The sequence below is a fragment of the Thalassophryne amazonica genome, chromosome 14 (genome assembly GCF_902500255.1).
Source record: "Thalassophryne amazonica chromosome 14, fThaAma1.1, whole genome shotgun sequence".
Classification (NCBI taxonomy): domain Eukaryota; kingdom Metazoa; phylum Chordata; class Actinopteri; order Batrachoidiformes; family Batrachoididae; genus Thalassophryne; species Thalassophryne amazonica.
The window spans coordinates 35,113,287-35,139,884 of record NC_047116.1 but is presented as its reverse complement, the minus strand read 5'-3'; the positions used below and the strand labels follow the sequence as shown (position 1 = coordinate 35,139,884).

The window sequence follows — 26,598 nt, the reverse complement described above, 5'->3', positions numbered from 1 at the left end:
GAACTACGCTAGTCAGTAAACCCACGTGACCAGATTTATGATGTCATGGGAAGTACTGCTATTGGAGAAACTACTGGGATTATGGTTGATACAAATCGTCACTTTTGCAGTCACTTTTCTCTATAAACAAATCAAGGGATGATACATGAACATTTGCAAGTCTCTGAATGTGTCTTGGTCTTCATTTTTATTAACCATCATGAAATACAAAGTTCACTACAGTTAAAGGCAGAGGACAAATTTTGTCATATGTATCCATGTATCATTCTTTTATTCTTCTATGGTATTGGATGTTAAATATCTGTGGAGTGTTGGGCAAGAAGGAGACAAGTGAGGGAAGCCACCAAAATACCCATGACCACTCTGAAGGAGTTACAGACTTCTGTGGTTGTTTGTGGTTATTTATTCATTTTTTGTTTGTTCATCTATTTATTTCTATCACACCTTCCAGTTGAACAAATTTACAAACTGCTCTTCATAATACAGCATAAAAACAGAACAATAAACATTTCGCATCCACAAGAACAATTTAAATGCAAGTAAAATGTATACAGCACCAAATATAAAAAAAAAAAAATAAGACAAAACCATTTTAGCATCTCTTCACTGGCTTCCTGTCTCTGTGAGATCAGATTTTAATGTTCTTCTACTAGTCTAGAAAACTGTTCGCAGACTGGCACCTCCCTACCTAGCTGACCTAACTGAACCTTACGTACCGGCCCGGGCTCTGCGTTCTCAGGGTGCATGTCTACTTTGTGTCCCTAGGGTGAATAAAAAGTCTGCGGGCCACAGAGCTTTCTCTTATCGTGCCCCTGTTCTTTGGAATGATCTACCTGCATCAATAAAACAGATTCTGTAGAGACTTTCAAGTCCAGACTTAAGACCCACTTATTTTCCCTTTCATATTGCTAGCATACTGGCATAGTATGTTACTATGCTTTTTACCCTTTTTAATTAATTTTATTAGGCAATGGAGTGGGCCGGAGCCTCAACTTTATCCAAATTCCGGGTCTTTTAGTGAAGTTTAGGGCTAGTGGCCGGCGATCACCTTAGTATTTCTTGTTTTTCATGTTGCTTAATGCTGACAAATTACACTGTATTTGTTGTCTTCCTGATGCTTGACTCTGTTTTTTCTCTCTGTTTGAGGTGCAGCTCCATCCAGAGATGGGTGTGGTGTCTACTTCTGCAACTCTCCCATCCTGTGCACCGGCAAAATTTCCTGTATATTTGTTTTGTAAATTGTTTTGTCAATTGTGTCAGTAGCATGGCCCAAGCAGAGAGTCACCCCTTTGAGTCTGGTCTGCTTGAGGTTTCTTCCTCAAATCATCACAGGGAGTTTTTCCTTACGACTGTCACCTGTGTGCTTGCTCTGGGGGTTGGTAAGGATAGACCTTACTTGTGTGAAGCGCCTTGGGGCAACTTTGTTGTGATTTGGCGCTATATAAATGAAAATAAATTGAAATTGAAAACTATCATAAGAAGAAATTATAAACAGCACAGAATAAATATGTTTTAAGATTTTCATTGAGGTTCAACCGAAGTGGACTTTCTAATGTCAACTGTCAAACTGTTCCTCAAAGTAGGAGCACAGTCGGCAAAGGCTCTGAGGCCTGCTGACTTCTTTTTAACCCTGGAAACACAAAGCAATCTGGCATCGTGTGACCGCAGGGCACAAAAAGGTACATAACGTTTTACCAAGTCAGCAAGTCTGGTACGTGCATGACCATTTAGAGTAGTGCTGTCCAAATTATTCCAGAAAGGGCCGAGAGGGTGCAGGTTTTCTTTGCAGCCACTGACTCTAGCAGGTGATTTAGCAGGTGATAAACTTGTCCCATCTGCTCAAAGTGATGTTAATCACTGAAGTCACCTGCTGGAGTCAGTGGCTGTAAAGAAAACCTTCACCCTCTTGGTCCTTTCTATAATATCTTTGGACACCACTGATTTAGAGCCTAAGTCAGCAGCCAAACCTTGACATCTGCTCTTCCATTGAATGGAAGCCTGAACAGGTGTTTTCTGATTTTAGTCGGGACTCGAGCAGCAGTGTTCTGGACCGTCTGTCGACATTTCAGGCACTTAAGTGGGAATCCAGAAAATAAAATATTGCAACAGTCAGTTAGAAGACACGAATGGAAGCATGAATCAAAGTTTTCGCATCTGCCATAGACAGGATATAATAGGTCTGATCAGTGTGATATTACGCAAATGAAAATGGGCCGTCCTAACGACCAGTTTAATACAAATCAATAGTGTTGGATCAAAAATTCCAGAGCTTTTTAATGTTTTCACTGTGATGAATCACACAGTCACCAAGTGACAGTTATTATTACTGTCATCATCATCATCATTATTATTTTTATTATGATGTGAGATCCAATTGCAGAGGAACTTTGTGTCAAAGTTCTTTGTAACTGTCCAAAGTGTCTACATTCTCATTGAAACCGGACCTAAGAATGAGACAGAAGGTCTTTGTGGTCTAATGACTTTGACGTTCAGCGATTACACGAACAGAAATCCATCAATGACACAGAGGAGATAACATTTTCTGGACCAGAAGCATTTGCAGCTTTATGACACATTCTGAAAAAGTTGTGCTGCTCACTTTTTCCCAGCACACACCTTGTTCTCTTGCTCTTACTGCCAACACCATTGCTTTTTCCACCTACATAGACTGAAAGTTCAGTTATCTTTGCTAGAAATTAAAAAATATATATTATGTAAATTATGGTACTGACTGAAGTAAAAGCCGATAAATAAGGCTGAAAATGTCATGAAAGCAATTTTCAGCACTTTGCTCAGAACAGCTACTTTTTTTCTCAGAATTTCTGCCTTTTTACTTGTAAAATACATTTGTTTTTCATATTCTTATGCTTGTGTATTCAGACAAACTTGTCCTCGTTATGCCTTTTACCGTGGACATCCTTTGAACAGCGTCGGGGTGAATGTGTCTTTGTTGAAGGCTTGCGTTGCTGCACCTCTTATCAAAGATAAATCTGATTTTGTGCAAGTGGCAGAGAGATTTTAGCAGCTCCTGTCCTGTCTGGAGGAGAGCCCATGTGGCGGCAGCTATAATGGATTCACACAGACAAGTGGCCCATAGGTCACCACAGGAACCTGGACTGCTCCGACTCACCTACAGCAGCGCCAAACGCCTGCCTGTGGATATGGAAACGTTGCCAAATCTGCTGTTTTACCGTTTTCTGTGTGTGTGTGTCTTTGCACAGTGAACACTGACACAGAAACAGCAGTGGTGAATGTTACGTACGCAACCAAGGAGGAAGCTAAATTGTAAGTGACATGAACGCACACATACACGTGCACTGACTTTTGTTCATCTCATGCAGCCAAATTATAATACTAAAAATGTGTCTAATTAGTTGATGAATTTTTTAATTGTAATGAATATTGAGAATGAATTTCACCACCTCTTTTTTCTCTTTATCAGTATGTTTTAATTTTCCAACATCAAATGTGAAACTTTCCTGTTTAATTAAAAACTAATTATTCCTCAGGTTACATAGTATCTAATTTTCACATTTATTTCAATATTTTATACAGACACACATCTTCAATCTCTTACTCCAATTAAGGGTCACGGGGTGCTGGAGCCTATCCCAGTAGTGATAGGGCGTGAGGCGGGGTACACCATAGACAGGACGCCAGTCTGTCGCAGGGCCACATATAGACAAACAAACATATTCACACCCGCACGCACACCTACGGACAATTTAATGTTTCCAGTCCAACCTAACCTGCATGCACCCGGAGGGAACCCACGCAAACACTGGAAGAACAAGCAAACGCCACACAGAAAGGCCACAAGTGGGAATCGATCCCATCTCGCTGTGAGGCAACAGTGCTAACCACTAATCCACCATGCTAGCTATTTTATACATTTATATCTATATATCTAATTATATAGATATCTATACATCTATATATACATGTATAGATATAGATATATACTCAAAGGTGTACTGCTGAGTACATGAAAAAACAGACAGTTGCCATTCATCAATTAATAACAAAGTTATTACAAGAACCCAATTAAATTCAGCCAAAAATTTTTGTGAGTTTCCGGAATCTGCTAAAAAGAATTAGACTAATTGTAAAACATAAAATTGTTTTTATATTTTCAAAAGTGAAAATAATCAACATTTTACTTACAAAGTTATTACAAGAACCCAATTAAATTCAGCCAAATTTTTTTGTGAGTTTCAGGAATCTGCTAAAAAAGAATTAGACTAATTGTAAAACATAAAATTGTTTTTATATTTTCAAAAGTGAAAATAATCAACATTTTACTTACTGTATTTTCTACGTATAAGTCGCACCTGTTAAAAAAAATACCTTCTAAAGAGGATAAACACCATATATAAGTCATACCTTTTTCTATTATCAGCTCTTTAATTTAGGATGTTTGTGCATTGTTGGAGTGTACTTTTTGTTACTGCTATTCATCCTTTTATTATTAGAGTTTATTTTGTTTAGTGTTTTAATTCTTCTGAAAGTCCTACAAAAAATTGTCAGTCTAATTATTATTATTATTAATTACAAATGTGTGATTGCATATAGTATAAGTGAATGAATGAATGAAAAGTCGCAGGTCCTCCCAAACTAGTAAAAAAGAAATGCAAGTTATACTCCAGAGAATACGGTATTTATAGCTCTTTATAAATAATGGGTGTTAGCCAGCTTTTCTTTTTCAAAATAATAAATACATTGTAGGATGTTTTACACATCTAAGCCCTTTGTACAGTACTTTACATCAAGCTGATGTGTTTTTCAAGAACACACAGTAAATTCACAAGTGTAAAACCAACACTGACAGTGTTAAATTAACACTGGTGATTTTACTGTGCATGACAAAAGAATTATCTGAAAAAATGATCTCTGATGGAAACGGCTTCATGAAATCATTCCAGCAAGCAGACTGTTGGTCCTCGGCAGAGTTATACACTCTGAGTGCTGTCAAGTCATAGTTACACACAGTGCTTTTACTTTGACAGCGGATAATCTGAATCATAAGGTTTATGATTCAGATTATCCGCTGTGGGTCAGCTGTCCATCAGCAGTGGTGCAGCAACATGTATTAACATCTTCTTTTCCAAACTGCCAGACTAATGAAGCTGAAACTTGTGTGCGTGTTCCTACCCATGAGGACGCCGAAGTTTGTTTGAGGTGTTCTGATACAATTTCAAATATGGCCGCCATGCTGGCCATCTTGAAAACCTTATATACAACCCCTGGCAAAAATTATGGAATCACCAGCCTCAGAGCATGTTCATTCAGTTGTTTAATTTTGTAGAAAAAAAGCAGATCACAGACATGACACAAAACTAAAGTCATTTCAAATGGCAACTTTCTGGCTTTAAGAAACACTATAAGAAATCAAGAAAAAAAGATTGTGGCAGTCAGTAACGGTTACTTTCCTTGTCCTTTCAATTGTCCAAAATATCAACATAAACTTGTGCATTTATTGATGATGTAATGACAGCCATCTCCCCAGTGCCTTTACCTGACATGCAGCCCCATATCATCAATGACTGTGGAAATTTACATGTTCTCTTCAGGCAGTCATCTTTATAAATCTCATTGGAAAGGCACCAAACAAAAGTTCCAGCATCTGTTATGTGTCGGACGCAGTCGGAGCACCGACCAGCGTTTGACAGTAGGACCCAGCATAAAGGAAACAGAGCACGGTTCAAAGGATAACAGAATTTAATAACATAACAGTGAGTGCTCCATTAATAACAAATAAGTGCGCGGTCTGGCGAGGTGGAAAAACGGTGCGCTCCCAGCAGCACAAACGGTCCGGAGCCAGGACAGTTCGGACCCAAGGACCCCGCCGACACCCCCCAGGTGGCCGCGACCAACCGAGTCTGTGAAAGAAGAAACCATAATGTGAGTCCACCACTCCACACACAGAGAGACCACTCAAAGGTGTACATAATCAGCAAACACTTCCTGGCTTAATCACCAATCAGCTTCCCACCCTGCAGGCATGGAACACCCAGTTCAATTCTCCACTGCAGTGGAAGCTGATTAAACGACTAACATAACAGCTCAATATAATAAGGTGTGAGGGACACCACATCTACTGACTGTACTCATGTTAGTCACAAAACCTAAAGTACCTCAGGAAGTGTGCTGACGAGCGTGAGACCTCACCCCCTCCTCTTTCACCGACCATGGCATCAAACCTGGTACGGTCTCTGCGTCCATAAAGATGAGATGGTTCTCCAAATGTCGATCTCACCCGTCTGGTCACAAGGTCGAGTCTCTGGCAATCACACACTGTGCATTCAAGGTTTAAATGCAGCAATCTCTGATTATGACAAAATACACCACAGCTGTGAGTCCTGATGACCTGCATGTGAAAACAAGCCTCAGGTGTTCAGGGTGAGGTCCTGATGCTCAGCCACTCAGTCCTGAATGCATACCACCTGGTGGGAGAAACAGAAAACAAAAACCAAGCCAGCCAAACACCCCAGCCCACAACAGCATCATCACCTTGCCCAATGCAGATTCGAGATTCATCACTGAATATGACTTTCATCCAGTCATCCACAGTCCACGATTGCTTTTCCTTAGCCCACTGTAACCTTGTTTTTTTTCTGTTTAGGTGTTAATGATGCCTTTCGTTTAGCTTTTCTGTATGTAAATCCCATTTCCTTTAGGCGGTTTCTTACAGTTCGGTCACAGACGTTGACTCCAGTTTCCTCCCATTTGTTCCTCATTTGTTTTGTTGTACATTTTTCGATTTTTGAGACATATTGCTTTAAGTTTTCTGTCTTGACGCTTTGATGTCTTCCTTGGTCTACTATGTTTGCCTTTAACAACCTTCCCATGTTGTTTGTATTTGGTCCAGAGTTTAGACACAGCTGACTGTGAACAACCAACATCTTTTGCAACATTGCGTGATGATTTACTCTCTTTTAAGAGTTTGATCATCCTCTCCTTTGTTTCAATTGACATCTCTCGTGTTGGAGCCATGATTCATGTCAGTCCACTTGGTACAACAGCTCTCCAAGGTGTGTTCACTCCTTTTTAGATGCAGACTAACGAGCAGATCTGATATGATGCAGGTGTTAGTTTTGGGGATGAAAATTTACAGGGTGATTCCATAATTCTTTCCTCAGAATTGAGTGAGTCCATATTTTTTTCCTCTGCTTGGTCTAAAAAAGTAACCGTTACTGACTGCCACAATCTTTTTTCTTGATTTCTTATAGTGTTTCTTAAAGCCAGAAAGTTGCCATTTGAAATGACTTTAGTTTTGTGTCATGTCTGTGATCTGCTTTTTTTCACAAAATTAAACAACTGAATGAACATCCTCCGAGGCCGGTGATTCCATAATTTTTGCCAGGGGTTGTATAGCCATTTGTCAGCCATTTATGCAACAGTTGAGCTGAAATTTGTTGCACAGGTAGCAATCAGCAAGCCCAAAATCAAATCCGATGGGTTTTGTGAAATTTTAAAGTTTTACCTTTTGACCTTACCCCTGGACTGTGACCACGCCCACTTATCCAGTTGTTGCTTTAAATATCTTCTTCTCACAAACCAGGGAACCAATGAAGCTGAAACTTGGTGTCTGTGTTCCTATTCATGAGGACACCAGATTTTGTTCGAATCATTCCGATGTGATTTCAAATGTGACCACCATGATAGCCATCTTGAAAGTTGCATTACGGCCATTTGTGAGCTATTTATGCAGCATTTAAGATGAAATTTGCTACATGGGTACCAATCAGCAAGTCCATAAAGGAAATCTGATGGTTTTTCCAAATTTTTAGCTCACCTGGACCAAAGGTCTGGTGGGTTTATGTCGTGGGACGCCTGTCTGTCAGCAGCAGCTGCGGCATGTGTAGACATCATCTTCTCCAAAACTGTTGACGCAGTGAAGCTGAAACTTGGCATAAATGTTCCATCCTATAAGGACACCAAAGTTTGTTTGAGGCATTCCAGTCCGATGTCAAACATATTGAGCTGAAATTTGGTACAAGGGTCGCTAGTAGGTAGCTCCAAAACATATCTGACAGGTTTTTGAGATTTTTTTATATATATATATAATTTTGACCTTGATAGGATGTTTGGAGTTTGGCCATGCCCACTTTTTAGGTAAAACTGTGATGTCTTGTATCATCCAAGTGAGCTACAGTGCCTGCGGCACTATTTTTTTTATCTCCTTCTTCTTTTTCATTTTCTCCATCTTCTTCCCTCAGAGCCATTGAAAAGTTGACTGGACACCAGTTTGAGGACTACGCCTTCAAGGTGTCATATATTCTGGACATGGATGCTGTTCCACCCGTACAGCCCCCTAGACCGCGGCGCAGCGGACGATCCTCTCGGTACCAGGGCACCTGTCAGCCTGGGCCCTCAAGTGGCCTCACCGGTCCACGGCCGAGGCAACATGACTTTCCCTTGCGCATCCTCGTACCTACTCAGTTTGTAGGAGCCATCATCGGCAAGGAAGGCCTCACCATCAAGAATGTCACCAAGCAGACACAGTCCAAGTAAGAATGCTTCAGATGGATTACGTTTTAGTGTTCTTGGCTTTTACTGACTGGTAACTACACCAGCCCATGGACAAGGTGGAAGGTTATGTAACTGGCGCATCTGTTTACATATGTAAAAATTCAAAAGGTGGCTTACTGATTCTCACTTTGATGGATATGCATCCCAGAAGGTTGTGGTCTATGAAGATAACTAACGAGTATATGAAGATCAGGTTTAGGCACTATTATGATCTAGACTGTGGTTTAAAAAGGTACTTCACTGGTCTAACTTTAACACAATCTTGGCATTTTCAACCAACCTCTCAGTGATGTCATGATACGTACGTCAACATTGCACGCTCCACAAAAAAGGCAAGGGATTACCAAAGTCTGTCAAAGTTCACAATGGGAAAAAAGGAATTTTTCAATGTCTTGATTTTCCCACCATGGTTAAAACAAGACAAAGCACAACAACTGAATATGCCGGTTCTTCCCTGACCTACACATTCTTATTCCCAAGTCACTATTTACGTTTGGTCAGTAACTCTGCGTCACTATGTGAACAGTTACGTAGCCCACTTGTGTCAGTCAGTAGCACACAGTACAATGTGTTTATTTACAGTAGCGCTATTTCTCACTCATACCAGAACTATGTGCTTCATTTATGCATCATCATGGAAAATGTTCCATGATGTTCCATGAATACATACCATGTTCCATCTATGTTTGGGTTATTGTTATGGTCATGGTTAAGGTTAGGATTAGCATTTGCCCACACAGAATGTGTTGCCGTGACCTTTCGGGATGCATATTTGTGAAAGTCAAACCGGGGCTTTTCGGTGAAACCTTTGGAGATGTTTTATGAGGCAAGAGAGAGTTGGTGGTGACCTGCTTATGCCAAGTAATAATGCTTTATCTACAAAATATTTAGAATTATTCAATGACATTAGAGCAGGTAGCTCAGTGGGATAGGATTTGAACTAGGGCTGCCACAAACGACTGTTTTGATAGTCGACTAGTCAGCGATTATCTTTGCGATTAGTCGACTAATCAGATCATACGTAATTTCCTAATTTAAGGCCTGCAGCATTTTCCGAGAAATGTCAGGGGATGAAAACATGAACATTTCCAAATCAGTGACTATTTCTTAGACTTCATTTACATCAGTCATTCAGAAATACAAACAGTGTGGTACTTTATAGTAAATCTGTGTCAGGTAGGCAGTTTTCAAAAACTAAATGTCCATGCTGGAAGGAGACAAGTGAGGGAAGCCACCAAGACACAACTCTGGAAGAACGTTTGGCTTCTGTGAGTGGAGAAACTGGGAATAGTGCAACCTTTTTAAATTCATCTTCATTTTACATATAGTCCCAACTTTTTCTGATTTGTGGTTGTTTCTGTTGCATTTCTGAAATTACAGAACTGCTATAAAGAAAAGTGTGAACATTTTATTGTGTTTTAAAACTTTGTGGAGCAAATGCAAACACCAAACTCTTATAAAGAAGGAAAAAATACACAAACGTGCAGGAAAACTTTGATATAAACTGAACAGAACAATGCAGGCTGATTTGGCTCCCCTTATTTTTTGTATAAATAAATCAGAATAAAATAAGAGGTAACTCTGAAATTAATAAAACATATAGCTACAGCTTATAATAACTTTGAAAAATAACAAAAATCACTAGCTTGTATTTTTATTCTGACTCCCATTCATTTTAGTGTGATGAAGTCATCCCCTTTTCTCCTCATCAGTCACGTTTTGTACTTGAACACTGCATTAAGCTTAAGTTTGAATAAATACATACCTTTGGAAAATAACAGCTGTTAAAGTTCAGAGTTCTCACCTGCTTTTTGTGATCTGTGCCTCTGAACATCAGCTTCTCCACATCAGGGTTTTGTTTTTAAACCTGTGTATGTGTAATTTTGGCTCAGTTCATTGATATATTCTCATTTTTAAGGATGTTTTAAGGCTATTTGACCTTTTATTTCATCTCATGATCTCATAAATTCAGTATACGATGCGCACATGGTGTGAACAGGTTGGTGCCATCAGAACCGCGCGGGTGGAGAAAGTGGAAAGAGAAGTAAAGGCAGCTCCATGGTTTGGTTTTGTTGTGTGTGTGTGTGTGTGTGTAAAATTCTCTCTCTCTGCTCTACGCTCGCTGTCTCAAGCGCACCGATGGTTCCCTCGCTCGCAATCTGCAGCCAGTTGATTCCGCGCGCGCACGCACACACACACACCGACAGCTCTGTCGGTAAACTGCGCATTTTAAACGGCTTTCAACAAGACGGCCACTGTTTTAATCGGCCGTCTTTCCCAAAATTTGAACGTCCAAATGATGGCAGGATGGCTCGCTGCCTAAAACTATGAATTGAGAGAAAAACAAAGACTTAAATAAAATAAATGACTCGTCGACTAATAAATTAGTTGTCGATGGTTCCAATAGTCGACTAGTCGTGGCAGCCCTAATTTGAACTAGCAATTTGTCCACCTGGGTTTGTTGTCTGTGGCCTTGGACAAGACACTTTAACTGCTTTGTCTCAGTCCACAGAGCTGCAAATAGGTAGTTGGCTGGGGATGTAACCTGCATTGAACTGGCATCCTCTCCTAAGACAGTCAAAGGCCTTGTCCACATGGAAACTGAACTTTCCCTATATGATCTTTTTCTTTGAAAAAGAAAAAGATCCTGTAAGTGTTCCATCAAGACAAAAGTGTCTGAAAACACTGTAACACTTCCACAAAAAAAAACAAAACAGAAGAAGATATGGAGCATGCACATAACTGGCGTAAGGAACTAATCAATGTAGCAGCAGAAGCTAGAACTTTACAGGCGGCACACAGAATAAATATAAAGTCTTTTAATTTGACCTGTTATGTCCTTTTCATCTGGATTCATCATCACAGTTATCCACATAATGCACCCTTGTTTAGGGGAGGTGATGATCTAGTGGTTAAAGCGTTGGGCTTGAGACCAGAAGATCCTTGGTTCAAATCCCAGCCTGACCGGAAAATCACTAACGGCCCTTGGGCAAGGTCCTTAATTCCCTAGTTGCTCCTGGTGTGTAATGAGCACCTTGTATGGCAGCATCCTCACATCAGGGTGAATGTGAGGCATTACTTGTAAAGGGCTTTGAGCGTCTGATGCAGATGGAAAAGCACTATATAAATACAGTCCATTTACATTTACCATTTTATTTTGTTTATGATGTCTGGACATACTTTAATTCTTTAACATGGAAAATACTTCTGTATAAACTCAGCATTTTTAAAGAAGTCCTTCTGTGTTTGTCCCACCACCAACATGAAGAAAAAATAACTTATTTTAAAAGCTGAAAGTCTTTTCTGCAATTATTTTATTTTTGTCACAACAGGCCCTTGATTCACGACAATGTTCACCACAGACAAAAAGTATGTTAAATTCCACTGTTAACAACAACAACAACAACAACATGTCATTCATTATGAGTGGTTGAGCATAAAGAAGTGGGGCTATGGCATCATTGTTTCAGAAAAGTTCCGTATTGCTGGTCGACATTAAGATGTGAATCCGGTGTTTTCAGATTTATCCACTCTGGGACTCGTTTTCAAAAAAGTAGCGGTTTCAGGCTCTGAAAATGCCTGTATGATGCAAATCCTATGCAGATATGCCTAAACTTGTCTCCATGTGGACAGGGCCATAGACTCTGATACACTTCAGACTATGTCTGGGAATACAACCCCTGACAAAAATTATGGAATCACCGGCCTCGGAGGATGTTCATTCAGTTGTTTAATTTTGTAGAAAAAAGCAGATCACAGACATGACACAAAACTAAAGTCATTTCAAATGGCAACTTTCTGGCTTTAAGAACCACTATAAGAAATCAGGAAAAAAATTGTGGCAGTCAGTAACGGTTACTTTTTTAGACCAAGCAGAGGGAAAAAAATATGGAATCACTCAATTCTGAGGAAAAAATTATGGAATCATGAAAAACAAAAGAACGCTCCAACACATCACTAGTATTTTGTTGCACCACCTCTGGCTTTTATAACAGCTTGCAGTCTCTGAGGCATGGACTTAATGAGTGACAAACAGTACTCTTCATCAATCTGGCTCCAACTTTCTCTGATTGCTGTTGCCAGATCAGCTTTGCAGGTTGAAGCCTTGTCATGGACCATTTTCGTCAACTTCCACCAAAGATTTTCAATTGGATTAAGATCCAGACTATTTGCAGGCCATGACATTGACCCTATGTGTCTTTTTGCAAGGAATGTTTTCACAGTTTTTTCTCTATGGCAAGATGCATTATCATCTTGAAAAATGATTTCATCATCCCCAAACATCTTGAAAAATGATTTCATCATCCCCAAACATCCTTTCAATTGATGGGATAAGAAAAGTGTCCAAAATATCAACATAAACTTGTGTATTTATTGATGATGTAATGACAGCCATCTCCCCAGTGCCTTTACCTGACATGCAGCCCCATATCATCAATGACTGTGGAAATTTACATGTTCTCTTCAGGCAGTCATCTTTATAAATCTCATTGGAACGGCACCAAACAAAAGTTCCAGCATCATCACCTTGCCCAATGCAGATTCGAGATTCATCACTGAATATGACTTTCATCCAGTCATCCACAGTCCACGATTGCTTTTCCTTAGCTCATTGTAACCTTGTTTTTTTTCTGTTTAGGTGTTAATGATGGCTTTCGTTTAGCTTTTCTGTATGTAAATCCCATTTCCTTTAGGCGGTTTCTTACAGTTCGGTCACAGACGTTGACTCCAGTTTCCTCCCATTCGTTCCTCATTTGTTTTGTTGTGCATTTTCGATTTTTGAGACATATTGCTTTAAGTTTTCTGGCTGGACGCTTTGATGTCTTCCTTGGTCTACCACTATGTTTGCCTTTAACAACCTTCCCATGTTGTTTGTATTTGGTCCAGAGTTTAAACACAGCTGACTGTGAATAACCAACATCTTTTGCAACATTGCATGATGATTTACCCTCTTTTAAGAGTTTGATAATCCTCTCCTTTGTTTCAATTGACATCTCTCATGTTGGAGCCATGATTCATGTCAGTCCACTTGGTGCAACAGCTCTCCGAGGTGTGATCACTCCTTTTTAGATGCAGACTAACGAGCAGATCTGATTTGATGCAGGTGTTAGTTTTGGGGATGAAAATTTACAGGGTGATTCCATAATTTATTCCTCAGAATTTAGTGAGTCCATATTTTTTTCCCTCTGCTTGGTCTAAAAAAGTAACCGTTACTGACTGCCACAATTTTTTTTTTCCTGATTTCTTATAGTGTTTCTTAAAGCCAGAAAGTTGCCATTTGAAATGACTTTAGTTTTGTGTCATGTCTGTGATCTGTTTTTTTTCTACAAAATTAAACAACTGAATGAACATCCTCCGAGGCTGGTGATTCCATAATTATTGCCAGGGGTTGTATGTACCAGTATGCCTGAAGGACCTGGATCAGATTGTGTGATATTTATATGTCTCTTGATATTTCAAGAGACATACCCCCAGGGGAGCCCGAGAGGGGGGGAGAATGAGCACCCCAAACGGACGGATAACCAGGTAACGACCTATGCAAATGGACAAGTGACAACGAATGCCGTATGCATATGCGGCAAGAGCTGCAAAAACCCATGGGGTCTGAAGATTCATCAGACCAAGATGGGATGTTTGAAGAATGTACAGTTTGAGCAGCGCTCAAGGAGTAGCCTCAGAGAGACGCAGGAGGAACTAGGCCGGGGATTATCCCATAGCGGCCAGAACCCCTGTGCTCCAGAGGGCCTTGGTGAGACGCAGGAGGAGCCGGGCCGGGAGTCACCCCACAGAACCCAGAACCTTCAAGCTCATGGAGTTCAAGCTTCATGCATTCCACATCATCGGCGGGTTAAGTGGCCTCCAGCTAGTAAGGGGTACGAGTGGCGGAAATTTGATGACGATGTTGATGGTATCCTGGAAGCTACCATGAGGGGAGGAGGGGAAGAGACATACCCCCAGGGGAGCCCGAGAGGGGGGGAGAATGAGCACCCCAAACAGACGGATAACCAGGTAACAACCTATGCAAATGGACAAGTGGCAACGAATGCGTATGCATATGCGGTAAGAGCTGCAAAAACCCACGGGGTCTGAAGATTCATCAGACCAAGATGGGATGTTTGAAGAATGTACAGTTTGAGCAGCGCTCAAGGAATAGCCTCAGAGAGACGCAGGAGGAACTAGGCCGGGGATTATCCCATAGCGGCCAGAACCCCTGTGCTCCAGAGGGCCTTGGTGAGACGCAGGAGGAGCCGGGCCGGGAGTCACCCCACAGAGCCCAGAACCTCCAAGCTCATGGAGTTCAAGCTTCATGCATTCCACATCATCGGCGGGTCAAGTGGCCTCCAGCTAGTAACGGGTACGAGTGGCGGAAATTTGATGACGATGTTGATGGTATCCTGGAAGCTACCATGAGGGGAGGTGCAGATAGGAAACTCCAAACGATGACAACTGTGATCATCAGTATCGCCACGGAAAGGTTTGGGTTGGCAGAAAAGAGAGTCATTACAAACCAGTACTCCAAGAACCGCAGAGCAGAAAAGATCTCACAGCTACGCCAGGAACTAAGACTCCTGAAGAGGCAGTTTAAGGGAGCAAGTGAGGACGAGAAGTTAGGATTGGTAGAACTTCGAGGTATTCTTAGGAAGAGGTTGTTGACCCTCTGGCGAGCAGAATGGCACAGGAGGCGGGCCAGAGAGAGAGCCAAGAGACGTGCTGCCTTTCTGGCAAACCTGTTTGGGTGTGCCAAACAGTTGCTAGGTCAAAAACGTAGTGGCCACCTTATATGCTCAAAGGAGGAGGTAGACCTATATCTCCATAATACCTATAGCGATGCAGGCCGGGAGGAGGACTTGGGTGAATGCAGAGGCCTGATTAATCCGCCTGTTCCGATTACTGCCTTTAACATCAAAACACCTAGTTGGGAAGAAATCCAAGCTGTTGTCAAGGCTGCCAGGTCCAGCTCAGCACCTGGACCCAATGGGGTACCTTACTTGGTGTATAAAAGGTGCCCCAAGCTCCTGCGGCACCTGTGGAGGATCTTGAGGGTGATCTGGAGGAGGGGTAAGCCCAACAGTGGAGATCCGCAGAAGGGGTTTGGGTTCCAAAGGAGGAGAGGTCAACCACCATTGAGCAGTTTAGAACCATCTCACTGCTTAACGTTGAGGGGAAGATATTTTTCAGTATCCTCTCCCAGCGGCTGTCAGTCTCCCTCCTCAAGAATCAGTACATTGACACCTCAGTGCAAATGGGGGGGATCCCAGGGTTTCCAGGATGCCTGGAACACAGTGGTGTGGTAACACAACTGATTAGAGAGGTCCGAGAAGGGAAAGGAAACCTGGCGGTACTATGGTTGGACTTAGCCAATGCGTATGGTTCCATACCTCACAAGCTAGTGGAGGCGGCATTGGAGAGGCACCACGTCCTGAGCAACATCAAAGTCCTCATTATGGATTATTATAATAGCTTTAACTTAAGGTTCACTTCTGGCACAGTTACATCAGAGTATCATCAGCTGGAGAAAGGGATTATCACGGGATGTACTATTTCAGTGATACTCTTTGCCCTGGCCATGAACATGCTAGTCAAGTCTGCCGAGCCGGAATGTAGAGGCCCCCAAACTAAGTCTGGGATCTGGCAGCCTCCTATCAGGGCATTCATGGATGACCTGACAGTAACAACAGTGTCAGTTCCTGTGTGCAGAGGGATCCTCCAAGGTTTGGAGAGGTTAACCACCTGGGCTCGGATGCGCTTTAAGCCAGAAAAATCCAGGTTACTGGTCCTGAAGAGAGGGAAGGTGACTGATCGGTTCCACTTCTATCTAGGAGGTACCCATATACCATCTGTCACAGAGAAACCTGTGAAGAGCCTTGGAAAAACCTTTGACTGCTCCCTAAAGGATGCCGCCTCCATTAGGGCAACTAATGAACAATTAGAGAGTTGGCTGACAACAGTCGACAAGTCAGGTCTTCCGGGTAAATTCAAGGTGTGGTTATACCAGCATGGCATCCTGCCTAGAATACTGTGGCCATTGCTCGTGTATGAGTTTCCCATCTCTACGGTGGAAGGGTTTGAGAGGAGGATCAGCAGCCGTCTGCGTCGTTGGTTGGGCTTACCTCGAAGCCTGAGCAGCATTGCCCTTTACGGCAATAAGACCAAGCTGATGCTCCCTATCAAAAGCCTTACTGAGGAGTTTAGGGTTATCAGAGCAAGAGAGGTGCTCCAATATAGGGATTCCAAGGACATGAAAGTATCCCAAGCAGGTATTGAGGTGAGGACTGGCAGAAAGTGGAAGGCACAGGAAGCTGTGGACCAGGCAGAAGCACGGCTGCGTCACAAGGAGCTTGTGGGTTCTGTGGAAATCGGCCGGGCGGGCCTGGGTACTATCCCAACAATCCACTATAACAAAACGGAGGGCAAGGTAAGGCAGGACCTGGTTCAACGCGAAGTGAGAGCTGGGGTTGAGGAGCAGCGTGCAAGCCAGATGGTGGGATTGAGACAACAGGGCGCATGGACCAGATGGGAGGGAGCCATAGAGAGGAAGATCTCGTGGCCGGGGTTGTGGAAGGCAGAACCCTACCGCATTAAATTCTTAATCCAGTCAGTTTATGATGTCCTACCCAGCCCGTCGAACCTTTTCACTTGGGGCAAGGCTGATACCTCAGCATGCCCCTTGTGCCAGGGGAGAGGAACTCTGGAGCACATCCTCAGCAGCTGCCCCAGAGCGCTGGGGGATTGTCGCTATCGTTGGCGCCATGACCAGGTGCTTAAAGTAGTTGCTGAGTCCATCAATACTGCCATAGTCCAGTGCGAGAGCTTGAAACCATTAAGGCGGGAAATCTCGTTTGTGTGAGCTGGAGAACAACCACCCGCCCGACTGAGGGCCCAGACAGGTCTCCTGGGTGCAGGGAAGGACTGGCAGTTGAGGGTGGACCTGGGGAAACAGCTTCGCTTTCCTGAAAACATCTTGGAAACCAGTCTTAGACCAGACATCGTTCTGTTTTCAGAGTCATCTAAGCAGGTTATTATGCTGGAGCTTACAGTGCCCTGGGAGGAGAGAATGGAGGAAGCCAGTAAGAGGAAGAGGGAGAAGTATGCTGAGCTGGTGGAGGAGTGTCGCAGACGGGGGTGGCATGCGAGGTGCCTTCCCTTCGAAGTTGGAGTAAGGGGCTTTGCAGGAAAGTCACTCTGCAAGGCCTATAGCCTCCTCGGTATCACCGGAGCACGCAAGAGAAAGGCCATCACTGCAGCATTCGAGGCTGCAGAGAGAGCTTCACGGTGGTTGTGGATCAGGAGGGGCAAGCAGTGGGCGACGGCTTCTTGGATACAGGGCGGGATTTGATCACTCCTGGTCGGGTCGCCTGGGCGATTGGGTCTGAAGTTGAAAGACCCGAAACCCCCCATGACCCCAGGTACTATCACTGATGATGTGTCCAAGATTTTGCATTATGAAGTGTATGTAACCATTTAACCCCTCATAGTATCATGAAAGTGTGAAGCTGATGACAGCCAAAATTCTTCCTGCTCTACTCTGATTGATGGGTGGTACAAATAATTACCACTTAAGTGCTCTCTGAGTGCACTTTATAAAACCTGGTTGTGAAAGAATGCAATATTGTGGCGTTTCAGAAACATTCAAGGCCAATCAGACTCAATGTTAAATAATAACGAGGAGCTGAATAATAAGGCACCATGACTATTTCTTTGTATCTTCCCTGAGTGAAAAATTGAGTCTTCTTAACTAAGAGGTGTCAGCATGACTTGTTCTTCTACCAAGGTCTGGGTTCATATTGCAGAGGTATTTATTTATTTGTACTATTGGTTTGAATGAGTCTTCTTGATCTGGTGGCATTTCCAAAGATAACACTGCAAAAACTGCCCCTCTCAAAATAAGCCAAATAATCCTAAATCTGGCCAAATTGTTTTGTATTAAGCAAAAAAAATCTGCCAATGGGGTAAAGAAAAAATTGCTTGGTTAGAATTCTCAAAACTAGCAAACATTTTCCCAAAATAAGACATTTTTTCTTATGTAAAAAATGCTGGACAATATTATTTTTCTATTTAGACAAAAAATAAGTCCAGTTTTCTTTAAACAAGTCTTTTTTACTTTCTTAGATATATATTAATCAACTTATTCTGATGTTCTGTTTCTTAGTCTGTTTGGAATGTCATCACATTCTCACCCATATAGATTTTGACTCATCTTTTTCTCTTCTTCGTTCCCCTCAGGGTGGACATTCATCGTAAAGAAAATGCAGGCGCAGCAGAAAAGCCTATCACCATCCACTCCACTCCCGAGGGCTGCTCTTCTGCCTGTCGAATGATCCTAGACATCATGCAGAAGGAGGCCAACGAGACCAAGACGTGAGTCTATGTTAAAACATGCACAGACGTACATGAACGCATATTGTACACAAAGACACGTGCGTCTTCTGTGCATCTAAACAGTCCCACAGGGAGATTACTTATAATGGCTGCAGGGTTTTAATCTGCTTCAGCACCTTTTTAATCTCACTGCGTATTCTCTCACTTAGACCACTAACACAGTAAACACTGTGCACATGGCACACTCAGCGATGATGACGCGTGATGGCAGCTTAGCATTTAAGAGACACGCCAACTCTTGTAATTGAGCTTGACTGTTTTAATGAGACACTGCACATTTTAAACCCCTGGAACTGGTGCTGTATCTGAGCATCAACATCCATCTACTTATTCTTCATGACATGCACGCACAGGCAGGTAATAAAGAACACTTCAGAATGTCTGAACTGGGTAAGCGAAACTCTTCACTCTAGTCATCTGCAGGGAATAACTTTATGGTTCTGGATATCTTCAGGCAGGTAGAGATGCTTTTTTCCAGAAGTGTCTGTAATTGGGACAGAGGTATTGTCTAGAGTGCCTTAATTGAGAGAGTGTTGACATGACGAGTCGAAAAAAAAATCGACCATGTGACTCGTGCCATCTTGGGTTCAAAATAGTGTTCGGTGTTCATCTGTCTGTATGGAAATCCAGCTATTTTAATTATTTATTCGATGAAAATGCTGAGTTGCAGTGTATTTGGATGCACAAATAGACACAACAAGGGCTTCAAGATGTACAGATTCCCTTCAGATCCGAACAGATGAAAAATTTTGGAAAATAAAGTCAGCCATGTGGGATGGAAGCCGAATTTATTGTCAAAGCTTTGAGAGGTAAATTTATTGTTCAGTCCCATGTACAGTAAAACTCACCTAAACCATCATCATATAAACCAGATATTCGCAGTCCAAAGTTTTTGTTTTGTTTTCCAGGTAATAAACAACGTATATAACAGATTTTTGTACAACGGATTTTCACTCACATCAGATAAAATGTCCCGTCTGATCGCAATATTGTTGTTGTTTTTGTCCATTTGGCTGCTGCTGTTTTTTTTTGTGTGTGTGTGTGTGTTCGGGGTCACCACAGTGGACACAGCCAGATTCGCATTAGTATTTGGCACAAGTTTTACGCCGGGTGCCCTTCTTGACACAACTCCAGTTTTACCCGAAGAAACACACACACATCCACTGGTGTTCCAAAGAGGTCTCCGATCCAAGTACTAACCAGATCCCACACTGCTTAGCTTCTGAGATCTGGCGGGATCAGGCTAACACAGATCAGAACAGATACCCCGTCTGATCGCAATGTCTTTCCATTAAAAAGCCTCGCATGTGGGACCGGAGTCATTTCCATGATTAAAAGCCAGACTGTTTATTTTTTTCACACCGTGCTCAGACTCGGAGCCGCAACCTGGACGTGCAACTGTTAAATCAGACACAAAAGGTTGCGATTTGACACTTTGCTGTTTTCACTGCTTCATCTGCCATCATATTATAATAGTTTTTTGCAGTCCGCATGCTGATTGCATTTTGAGAATGGATCAAATACGTTTAGCAGAAAAAAATTTTCAAAGGAAATTTTGACCCGGTCACTAAATGAGGCGCATATTCATATCCATATTCACACATATTCAGGATTCCCCATATGTTTGGCGCCTCCTGACTGTAACTAATCCGTTACATACATATCGTTCATATCGGATAAAATGTACCGTCTGATCAGAATCAATACCCATTAAAAACCGTGAGCAGTCTGGACGTGCAGAGGTACAAATTAAAGTTCAGCACTCTGACACTCACCGATTTGAGGAAGAGTGACCGGATGACCGGAGTCATTTCTGTGATTAAAAGCTAGACGGTTTATTTTTTTCAAGCCGTGTTCAGAATGGGACCTGAAGCCTGACGTACACCTGTTAAATCAGACACAAACGGCTGTGATTTGACACTTTTCTGCTTTTACTCCTTTGTTTGCCATCGTATTATAACAGTTTTTACAGTGCACACTTATTAAAAATGGATCAGAAAAGTCCACAACTTTACAGCACAAAGTCATAAAAGAGGAAAATGTACAGCTTACCTTTGATTTGGAGGTGATGATTGTAGAAACAAAAGCTTGTTGAAGGTCAGATTAGTCCATAATTAAGCATAATCCAGAGACGGAGAACTTTAAAACTGTCACGCACGTCATTGCATGACACGGAGTTACAGAGCTGCAGCTGCATAAATCAGGCTTTAAAATAATTAAATAAATCATCATGGATTGTAAATTTGATAGCTAAACTATTTTTATACTTATTTTAATAGTACTTGTACCTGGATGTGTTGCTGTATGTGGTTAAATGATTTAAAAACATGTTGAAAACATTAAAATTCATTCAGTAGTTCAGCACAGGTAGAACCAAAGTGGTGGCATGTTCTGAGTTGACGCTACTCTCTCAATTAAGGCACACTAGTATTGTCTTTTTCTGGAATGATTGCCTGGATTGCATCAACTGTGATGTGTTACACAACCTCTGTGCATGCTATGCAAAGGCGGTATCTGAGTGGGATAAGGAGATGAGCTAGCCATATGTAGACATGAGTTTCATTCCCAATTATGCTTCCTTTGTGTTTCCTTGGACAAGACACTTCATCTACATTATCCATGTAAACCCAGCTGTAACTGGGTACCAGCCTTGGTTGGGGAAGTAACCTGAGTTGGGCAGGTGTCCCACTCTAATCCGCTTCACACTGCAGAATCCGGGGCTAAGTACTGACAACATTAAAGGATCATTAACCGAGCACAAGGTCTGTACGGGAAATCAGGCCTTGGTGTTTTTTGCATGGACCTCCCGAGCATAAAGCTGCTGATGGTTTTGGGCTCGTAGTCAGACCTGTTCGCTTTCTTCACCTCCATGAAGAACTTCCTAACAGATGGTCCAGTTGTTAGCTGGTAAGCTTTCAATCTGTGTGTTTTTTCCGATACTGTTTAGATATTTATGGAGTACGTTCATGTCCAACTTGGTTTTTGTTTCTGTTTTTAGCTTTCTGGTTTGTTATAAATCTGATACGCGATCCGGGCTGATTGTCATGGTAACGGTCTGACATGGGAAAATATCTGACCAGAAATCAGCCAATCGGAGCATGCGTAGCGTATAATAGCCATATAATAAATAGGACTTATTTCTTCCTTTTATGTCCGCCAGATTCTTAATAAATCGTCCATGTTTATTAACAGGATTACGTCAAAACTGTTGCACGGATTTTGGTGAAAGTTTCACCACAGATAGATATTAGGACATGAAGACTCTACTGAATTTTGGAGGTGATCTGGATTCTGGATCAAGATTTCACTTTATATAGGCTTTGAAGGATTATGTCAAAACTACATCACGGATTTTCACCAAATTTGCACCACAGATAGACATTAGGGCATGGAAGACTCCACTCTGATTTCGTCCCAGTGAATTCCTGCGTACATCAGGGATGTGTTCTGGCTCTTACTTGGTTCAGTGCTTGCTTGGACTGTGTTCTGGGTAAAGTCCTGGAGTCCAGTGGCCTGGGTGCCTTTATCTGTGAAGAAACAATCACTGACCATAACTTTGGAGATGATGCTGTGATCCTTGTGAATTGCTGGCTGTCTTGATTGTAGGGCAGAACAGCTGGACTAACAATAAATTGGTTTAGGCTTGATTCCAGGTATGTGCTTCATGTTACCTGTCTGTCGTACACGTTCATCTGCTTCTCATTATGGTATCCCAAGATAAGCACATGCTTATTTAAGGTCTGCTCCTTTCTCTGCTCCTGACCAAGGCAGCATCTCTACATCTTGACTTGGTCCCCTGATGCTGGACTGTGGCTGCCTACTGCTCCTAGTGGTTGGATTGTGTCTGTCTGTAATGGGTTAAATACAAATTTCGTTGTTTGTATGTAGGTACAATGACAATAAAGGCCCTTCTTCATCACACCAGTGGGTTTCAGGACCTGCGTAGGCCATACTTGCTTGCAGCACGATCCAGTGTCATGAATCATGACAAAGATGCAAGTTTGCAATGATGTCCTGGACACAGTAATCAGCAGTGTGTCTGTATGTGGCGAGAGTATTGAACTTGTTAAGAGATTCATTTATGTTGGCAGTGACTTTCGTGGCTCTGGAAGCACGGCTTATGAGGTCACGAGATGACTGGGAGTAGCTTGGACAGAGCTGTTTGGTGATGCTGATACCTTGCTAGAATGACAAACGTCCAAGTCTTCAGAGCACTGGTGCTTCCTGTCTTACTGTATTGTGAGACCTGGATGTTAATTCTTGAACTGAACAATGGATGACTTTGGTACCAGGTCTTTCCAGATAATTGTTGGTTATAGCTGGAAGTAATTTTCGTAGCTGAACAGCTACTCAGAGACTTGGATGATATTTACTACATGTATCCTGACAGAAAAGTAGTTATGACTGTGACCATGTGGTGTGTTTTCTTGAGAAAGCATGTCTGTCAGTGCTTCATTGCTGAGGACCTAGCTGGGCCAAGCCACCTGGCTGCAGCAGATATGGATAATTTCAGAAGAGGTGGACTGCAAGTCTGACTGGATTGTCAATAGTCTGGACATAAAGCATTTTTCTCATGTGGTGGATACAGCTAAGTGCAGCACTAGTGTTGCCTGATTCAAGAGCCAGCCTTACGACATTTTAGCAACCTACACACTTACATTATGATGTCACAAAGACCCATATTTAAAAGTCACCCTCTGTTTGGTACCTGAGCTCCTGATAACTTTCTGAGTGCACTTTTTGTGTAAGGCTTACGTATTCATTGTCATCCTTAATGACTGGGGTTCATGCCCTGGTCCTGAACCCGTTACATCACCCCTGCTGCCTCTCAGATACATAACACTGCTGCCTCAATATGGCTGCCACACCTCTTTTGGGGCTGCACTACACTCTCTAATTTCACCAGGAAGTCTAAAACCCAGTGAGACCCGAGCCACTGAACATTTGAACCAGCAACACTTACCTCCCCACACCTCAACCAAACTAATTTTACACTCTAGCGCACATCATGGCGTGCCCCTCCCCCTACCCACCCACAAATTCACACTGCCACCACCCACAGTGTGACCCACCCCAGAAACCACCAACATTTGAGTTGCCTTTACCACATGCACACATGAACAGTCATATTGTTGTATTAAGTCTTTACAAATTTTCTGTTCATTCATCATACATTTAGAAAGCCTTTTATTATCACCACCAAGGAGGGTGTGGCCTCACCCGTATCTCTTTGTGGATGTGCTTGGTTGCTCATAGGGTTAAGAAAGTGCTAACCCTGTGTGACATTGTCACAGTCGGTACCGCTTCCTTCTAACAATGCCATGCTTCAACCTGCAGTCTTTCCTCTATGATTTTTTTTTTTATCAGCGTGTTCAGTTCAAGCATGTATACGGCCGGAACTTCAATAAATATTCACATAAAACTTCCATTTAATTTGTCACCTCTTCGCATTGCAGTTGCTGTAGTAATTCGACCAAAAAAAACATTGTCCAAAGCTTTTGGAATACAAACTAAGCAGTCATCTTGTACTAGCCTGCACATGCACACTAGGAAGGTGATGCCCTCACATAAGCATGTAACTTAAGTTACATGCATGTTCTTGGCACCCATGTGCCGATCAGCACAAGATGGCATTTTAATTTGTGGTCCATTTGCTTCAGACACGTTGAGACATAAAGTTGACCTTTTTTGTCTAAACACAAGAGAAACGAGGCGACCAAAGTCAATGGAGGCTTTATAAGAAAGACTACAGGTATGGCATGAGTTAGAAGGAAGCAGTAGCAACTTTGACATCGCCATGCAGGCTAAGAAAAGTTACCCATTGATTTCAGGAACTGACATCATTAAACTGTCAAGCAGGTCAAAATAAAAGAGGTGTTTCAATTATTTTTTTTCTCTCTTTATTTCTCCACTTTCTTTAATATGACAGGGATTTTTCAGTATTTTTAACAAATTCTTAAGAAATAACACATGGATCTCGATGTAGAAATATCAGTCGTGTTTAATCTAATAATATCTCAGGACGTATGAGATTTGTGGTCGATCTTGAGCCAGTAGGCTGATCGTTACTGTCAGTGTATGTTCATAAGAGCATGCAGACTTTGGAAAGTATTTAACATTGTAGGAGGTGTGCCCTCAGCTGAGTGCCATTAGAGATTTGTCAATGACTGCTTTGGCTTTCAGAAATGGAAGAAAAAAAAAAAATGAGACTAGAGTATTGTGGTTGAAGGTCAAAGCCTTGTTAGAAGGGCTAAATTAGATGTGATCAAAGTCTTATGAATGCACGTGAATCAAAAGGTTTTTTGTGTGTGTCAGGGTTTTTTTTTTTTTTTCAACTTTTGGTTTCTGAATTCTTTGTCAGATAATTTCACAGAACATCTGTTTTGCACAGTTTGTCCTTGGTTTTTGGCACTTGGTTTCCAACTGATACCTGGAAGATAGGTACATGTTTATCTTTTACTGGTAGGTAAAGCCATGACAGAAAAAGAGAGTGATTCAGGCACTTTTAATTGAGATATAATGCAAAATGTACACCAACGGGCTTTTCAATAATAAATTCAAATGTTCCCAAAATTCACAATCCAGATCAGATCTGGATCAAACTCTCTGACATGATACGAATGCTAATCTGCACCTCCTTTCAAATATGAGAGTTATTGGGCATGGTTTTAATTAAGATATAATGTGAACTATACATTAAATGGATTTTGTCAATGTTAATTCAATGTCACAAAATCCACCATCCGGATCAGATCTGGATCGAACTTTGTCAGATGAATAGTGAGTGCTAGTCTGCACTCCATTTTCAACTATGACAGTGATTGGGGCATGTTTGATTAAGATATAATGTAAAATGTACACTAAGTTGGGTTTTCAATGTTAAATTCAAATGGCCACAAAATCTGTAATCTGGATCAGATCCAGATCAAACTTGTCTGTCGATAAAGGATACATCCTACATCCTGCTCTCAATTATGAAAGAAATTTGATTTTATGAATTTTTGAAATTTATTAAGTGTTCAGATAGGGATTTCCTGACTTTGACCTTTGACCTATAACCTTGAAAATGGAATCAGTTCTTGCCTATCAGGAATCCTCTATAAAAAAAAAAAATCATAACAATATAGAAAAATTGTGGGTTACAGGCTGTTCACAACACAAACAAACAGGTAAAACAGAATGTTCGTTAAAAGGTTCTTTCCCGTTGTCTTCTTTTTCATCTTCATTTGGTTGCTCCCATTTGTGCTTGCCACAGTGGGTCATCTGTCTCCTGTTGTCTTCCTCTGCCACACCAACACCTACACGTACTCCTTCATTCATTTTCTCCCTATTGTTCCCACATTTTTCACTGTTACCAGAAGTCTCGTCTTAGCTGCACTCATCAATGTCGACTTTGTTTACTGTAATCAGTGCAATCAATACATCTTTTTGTGGATAAGAATAAATTTTGAGTGCATGGGAATGTCATCATAAATTACAGTTTTCACAGTTACTCCCTGAAAGAAAAAAAATCTGGGTAATTTTCTGGGCGAAAATTATAACAACCACAGCTGAATGTGCTAACATAAGTGAGTGAGACACTTTTCTCTTAGTGCAGCCAGACAACTATCCAGATACCAACTGATGGTCATTGAACGCATCATCTCTCCTACCTGTGCAGGAACGGAGGAAGTCACTTTGAAAATC

At 41.8% G+C, this 26,598-nt stretch overlaps 1 protein-coding gene across 1 annotated transcript in view; it reads left to right on the top strand.

Moving 5' to 3' along the window:
• igf2bp2a (insulin-like growth factor 2 mRNA binding protein 2a) overlaps nucleotides 1-26,598 on the top strand; it is a 216,242-nt gene that overhangs the window by 108,315 nt on the left and 81,329 nt on the right. The window contains exons 6-8 of the mRNA XM_034187013.1: nucleotides 3,222-3,285; nucleotides 8,220-8,510; nucleotides 18,757-18,891. Of these exons, the coding sequence (XP_034042904.1) occupies nucleotides 3,222-3,285; nucleotides 8,220-8,510; nucleotides 18,757-18,891 (490 nt within the window). The remainder of the gene's footprint in view (nucleotides 1-3,221; nucleotides 3,286-8,219; nucleotides 8,511-18,756; nucleotides 18,892-26,598) is intronic.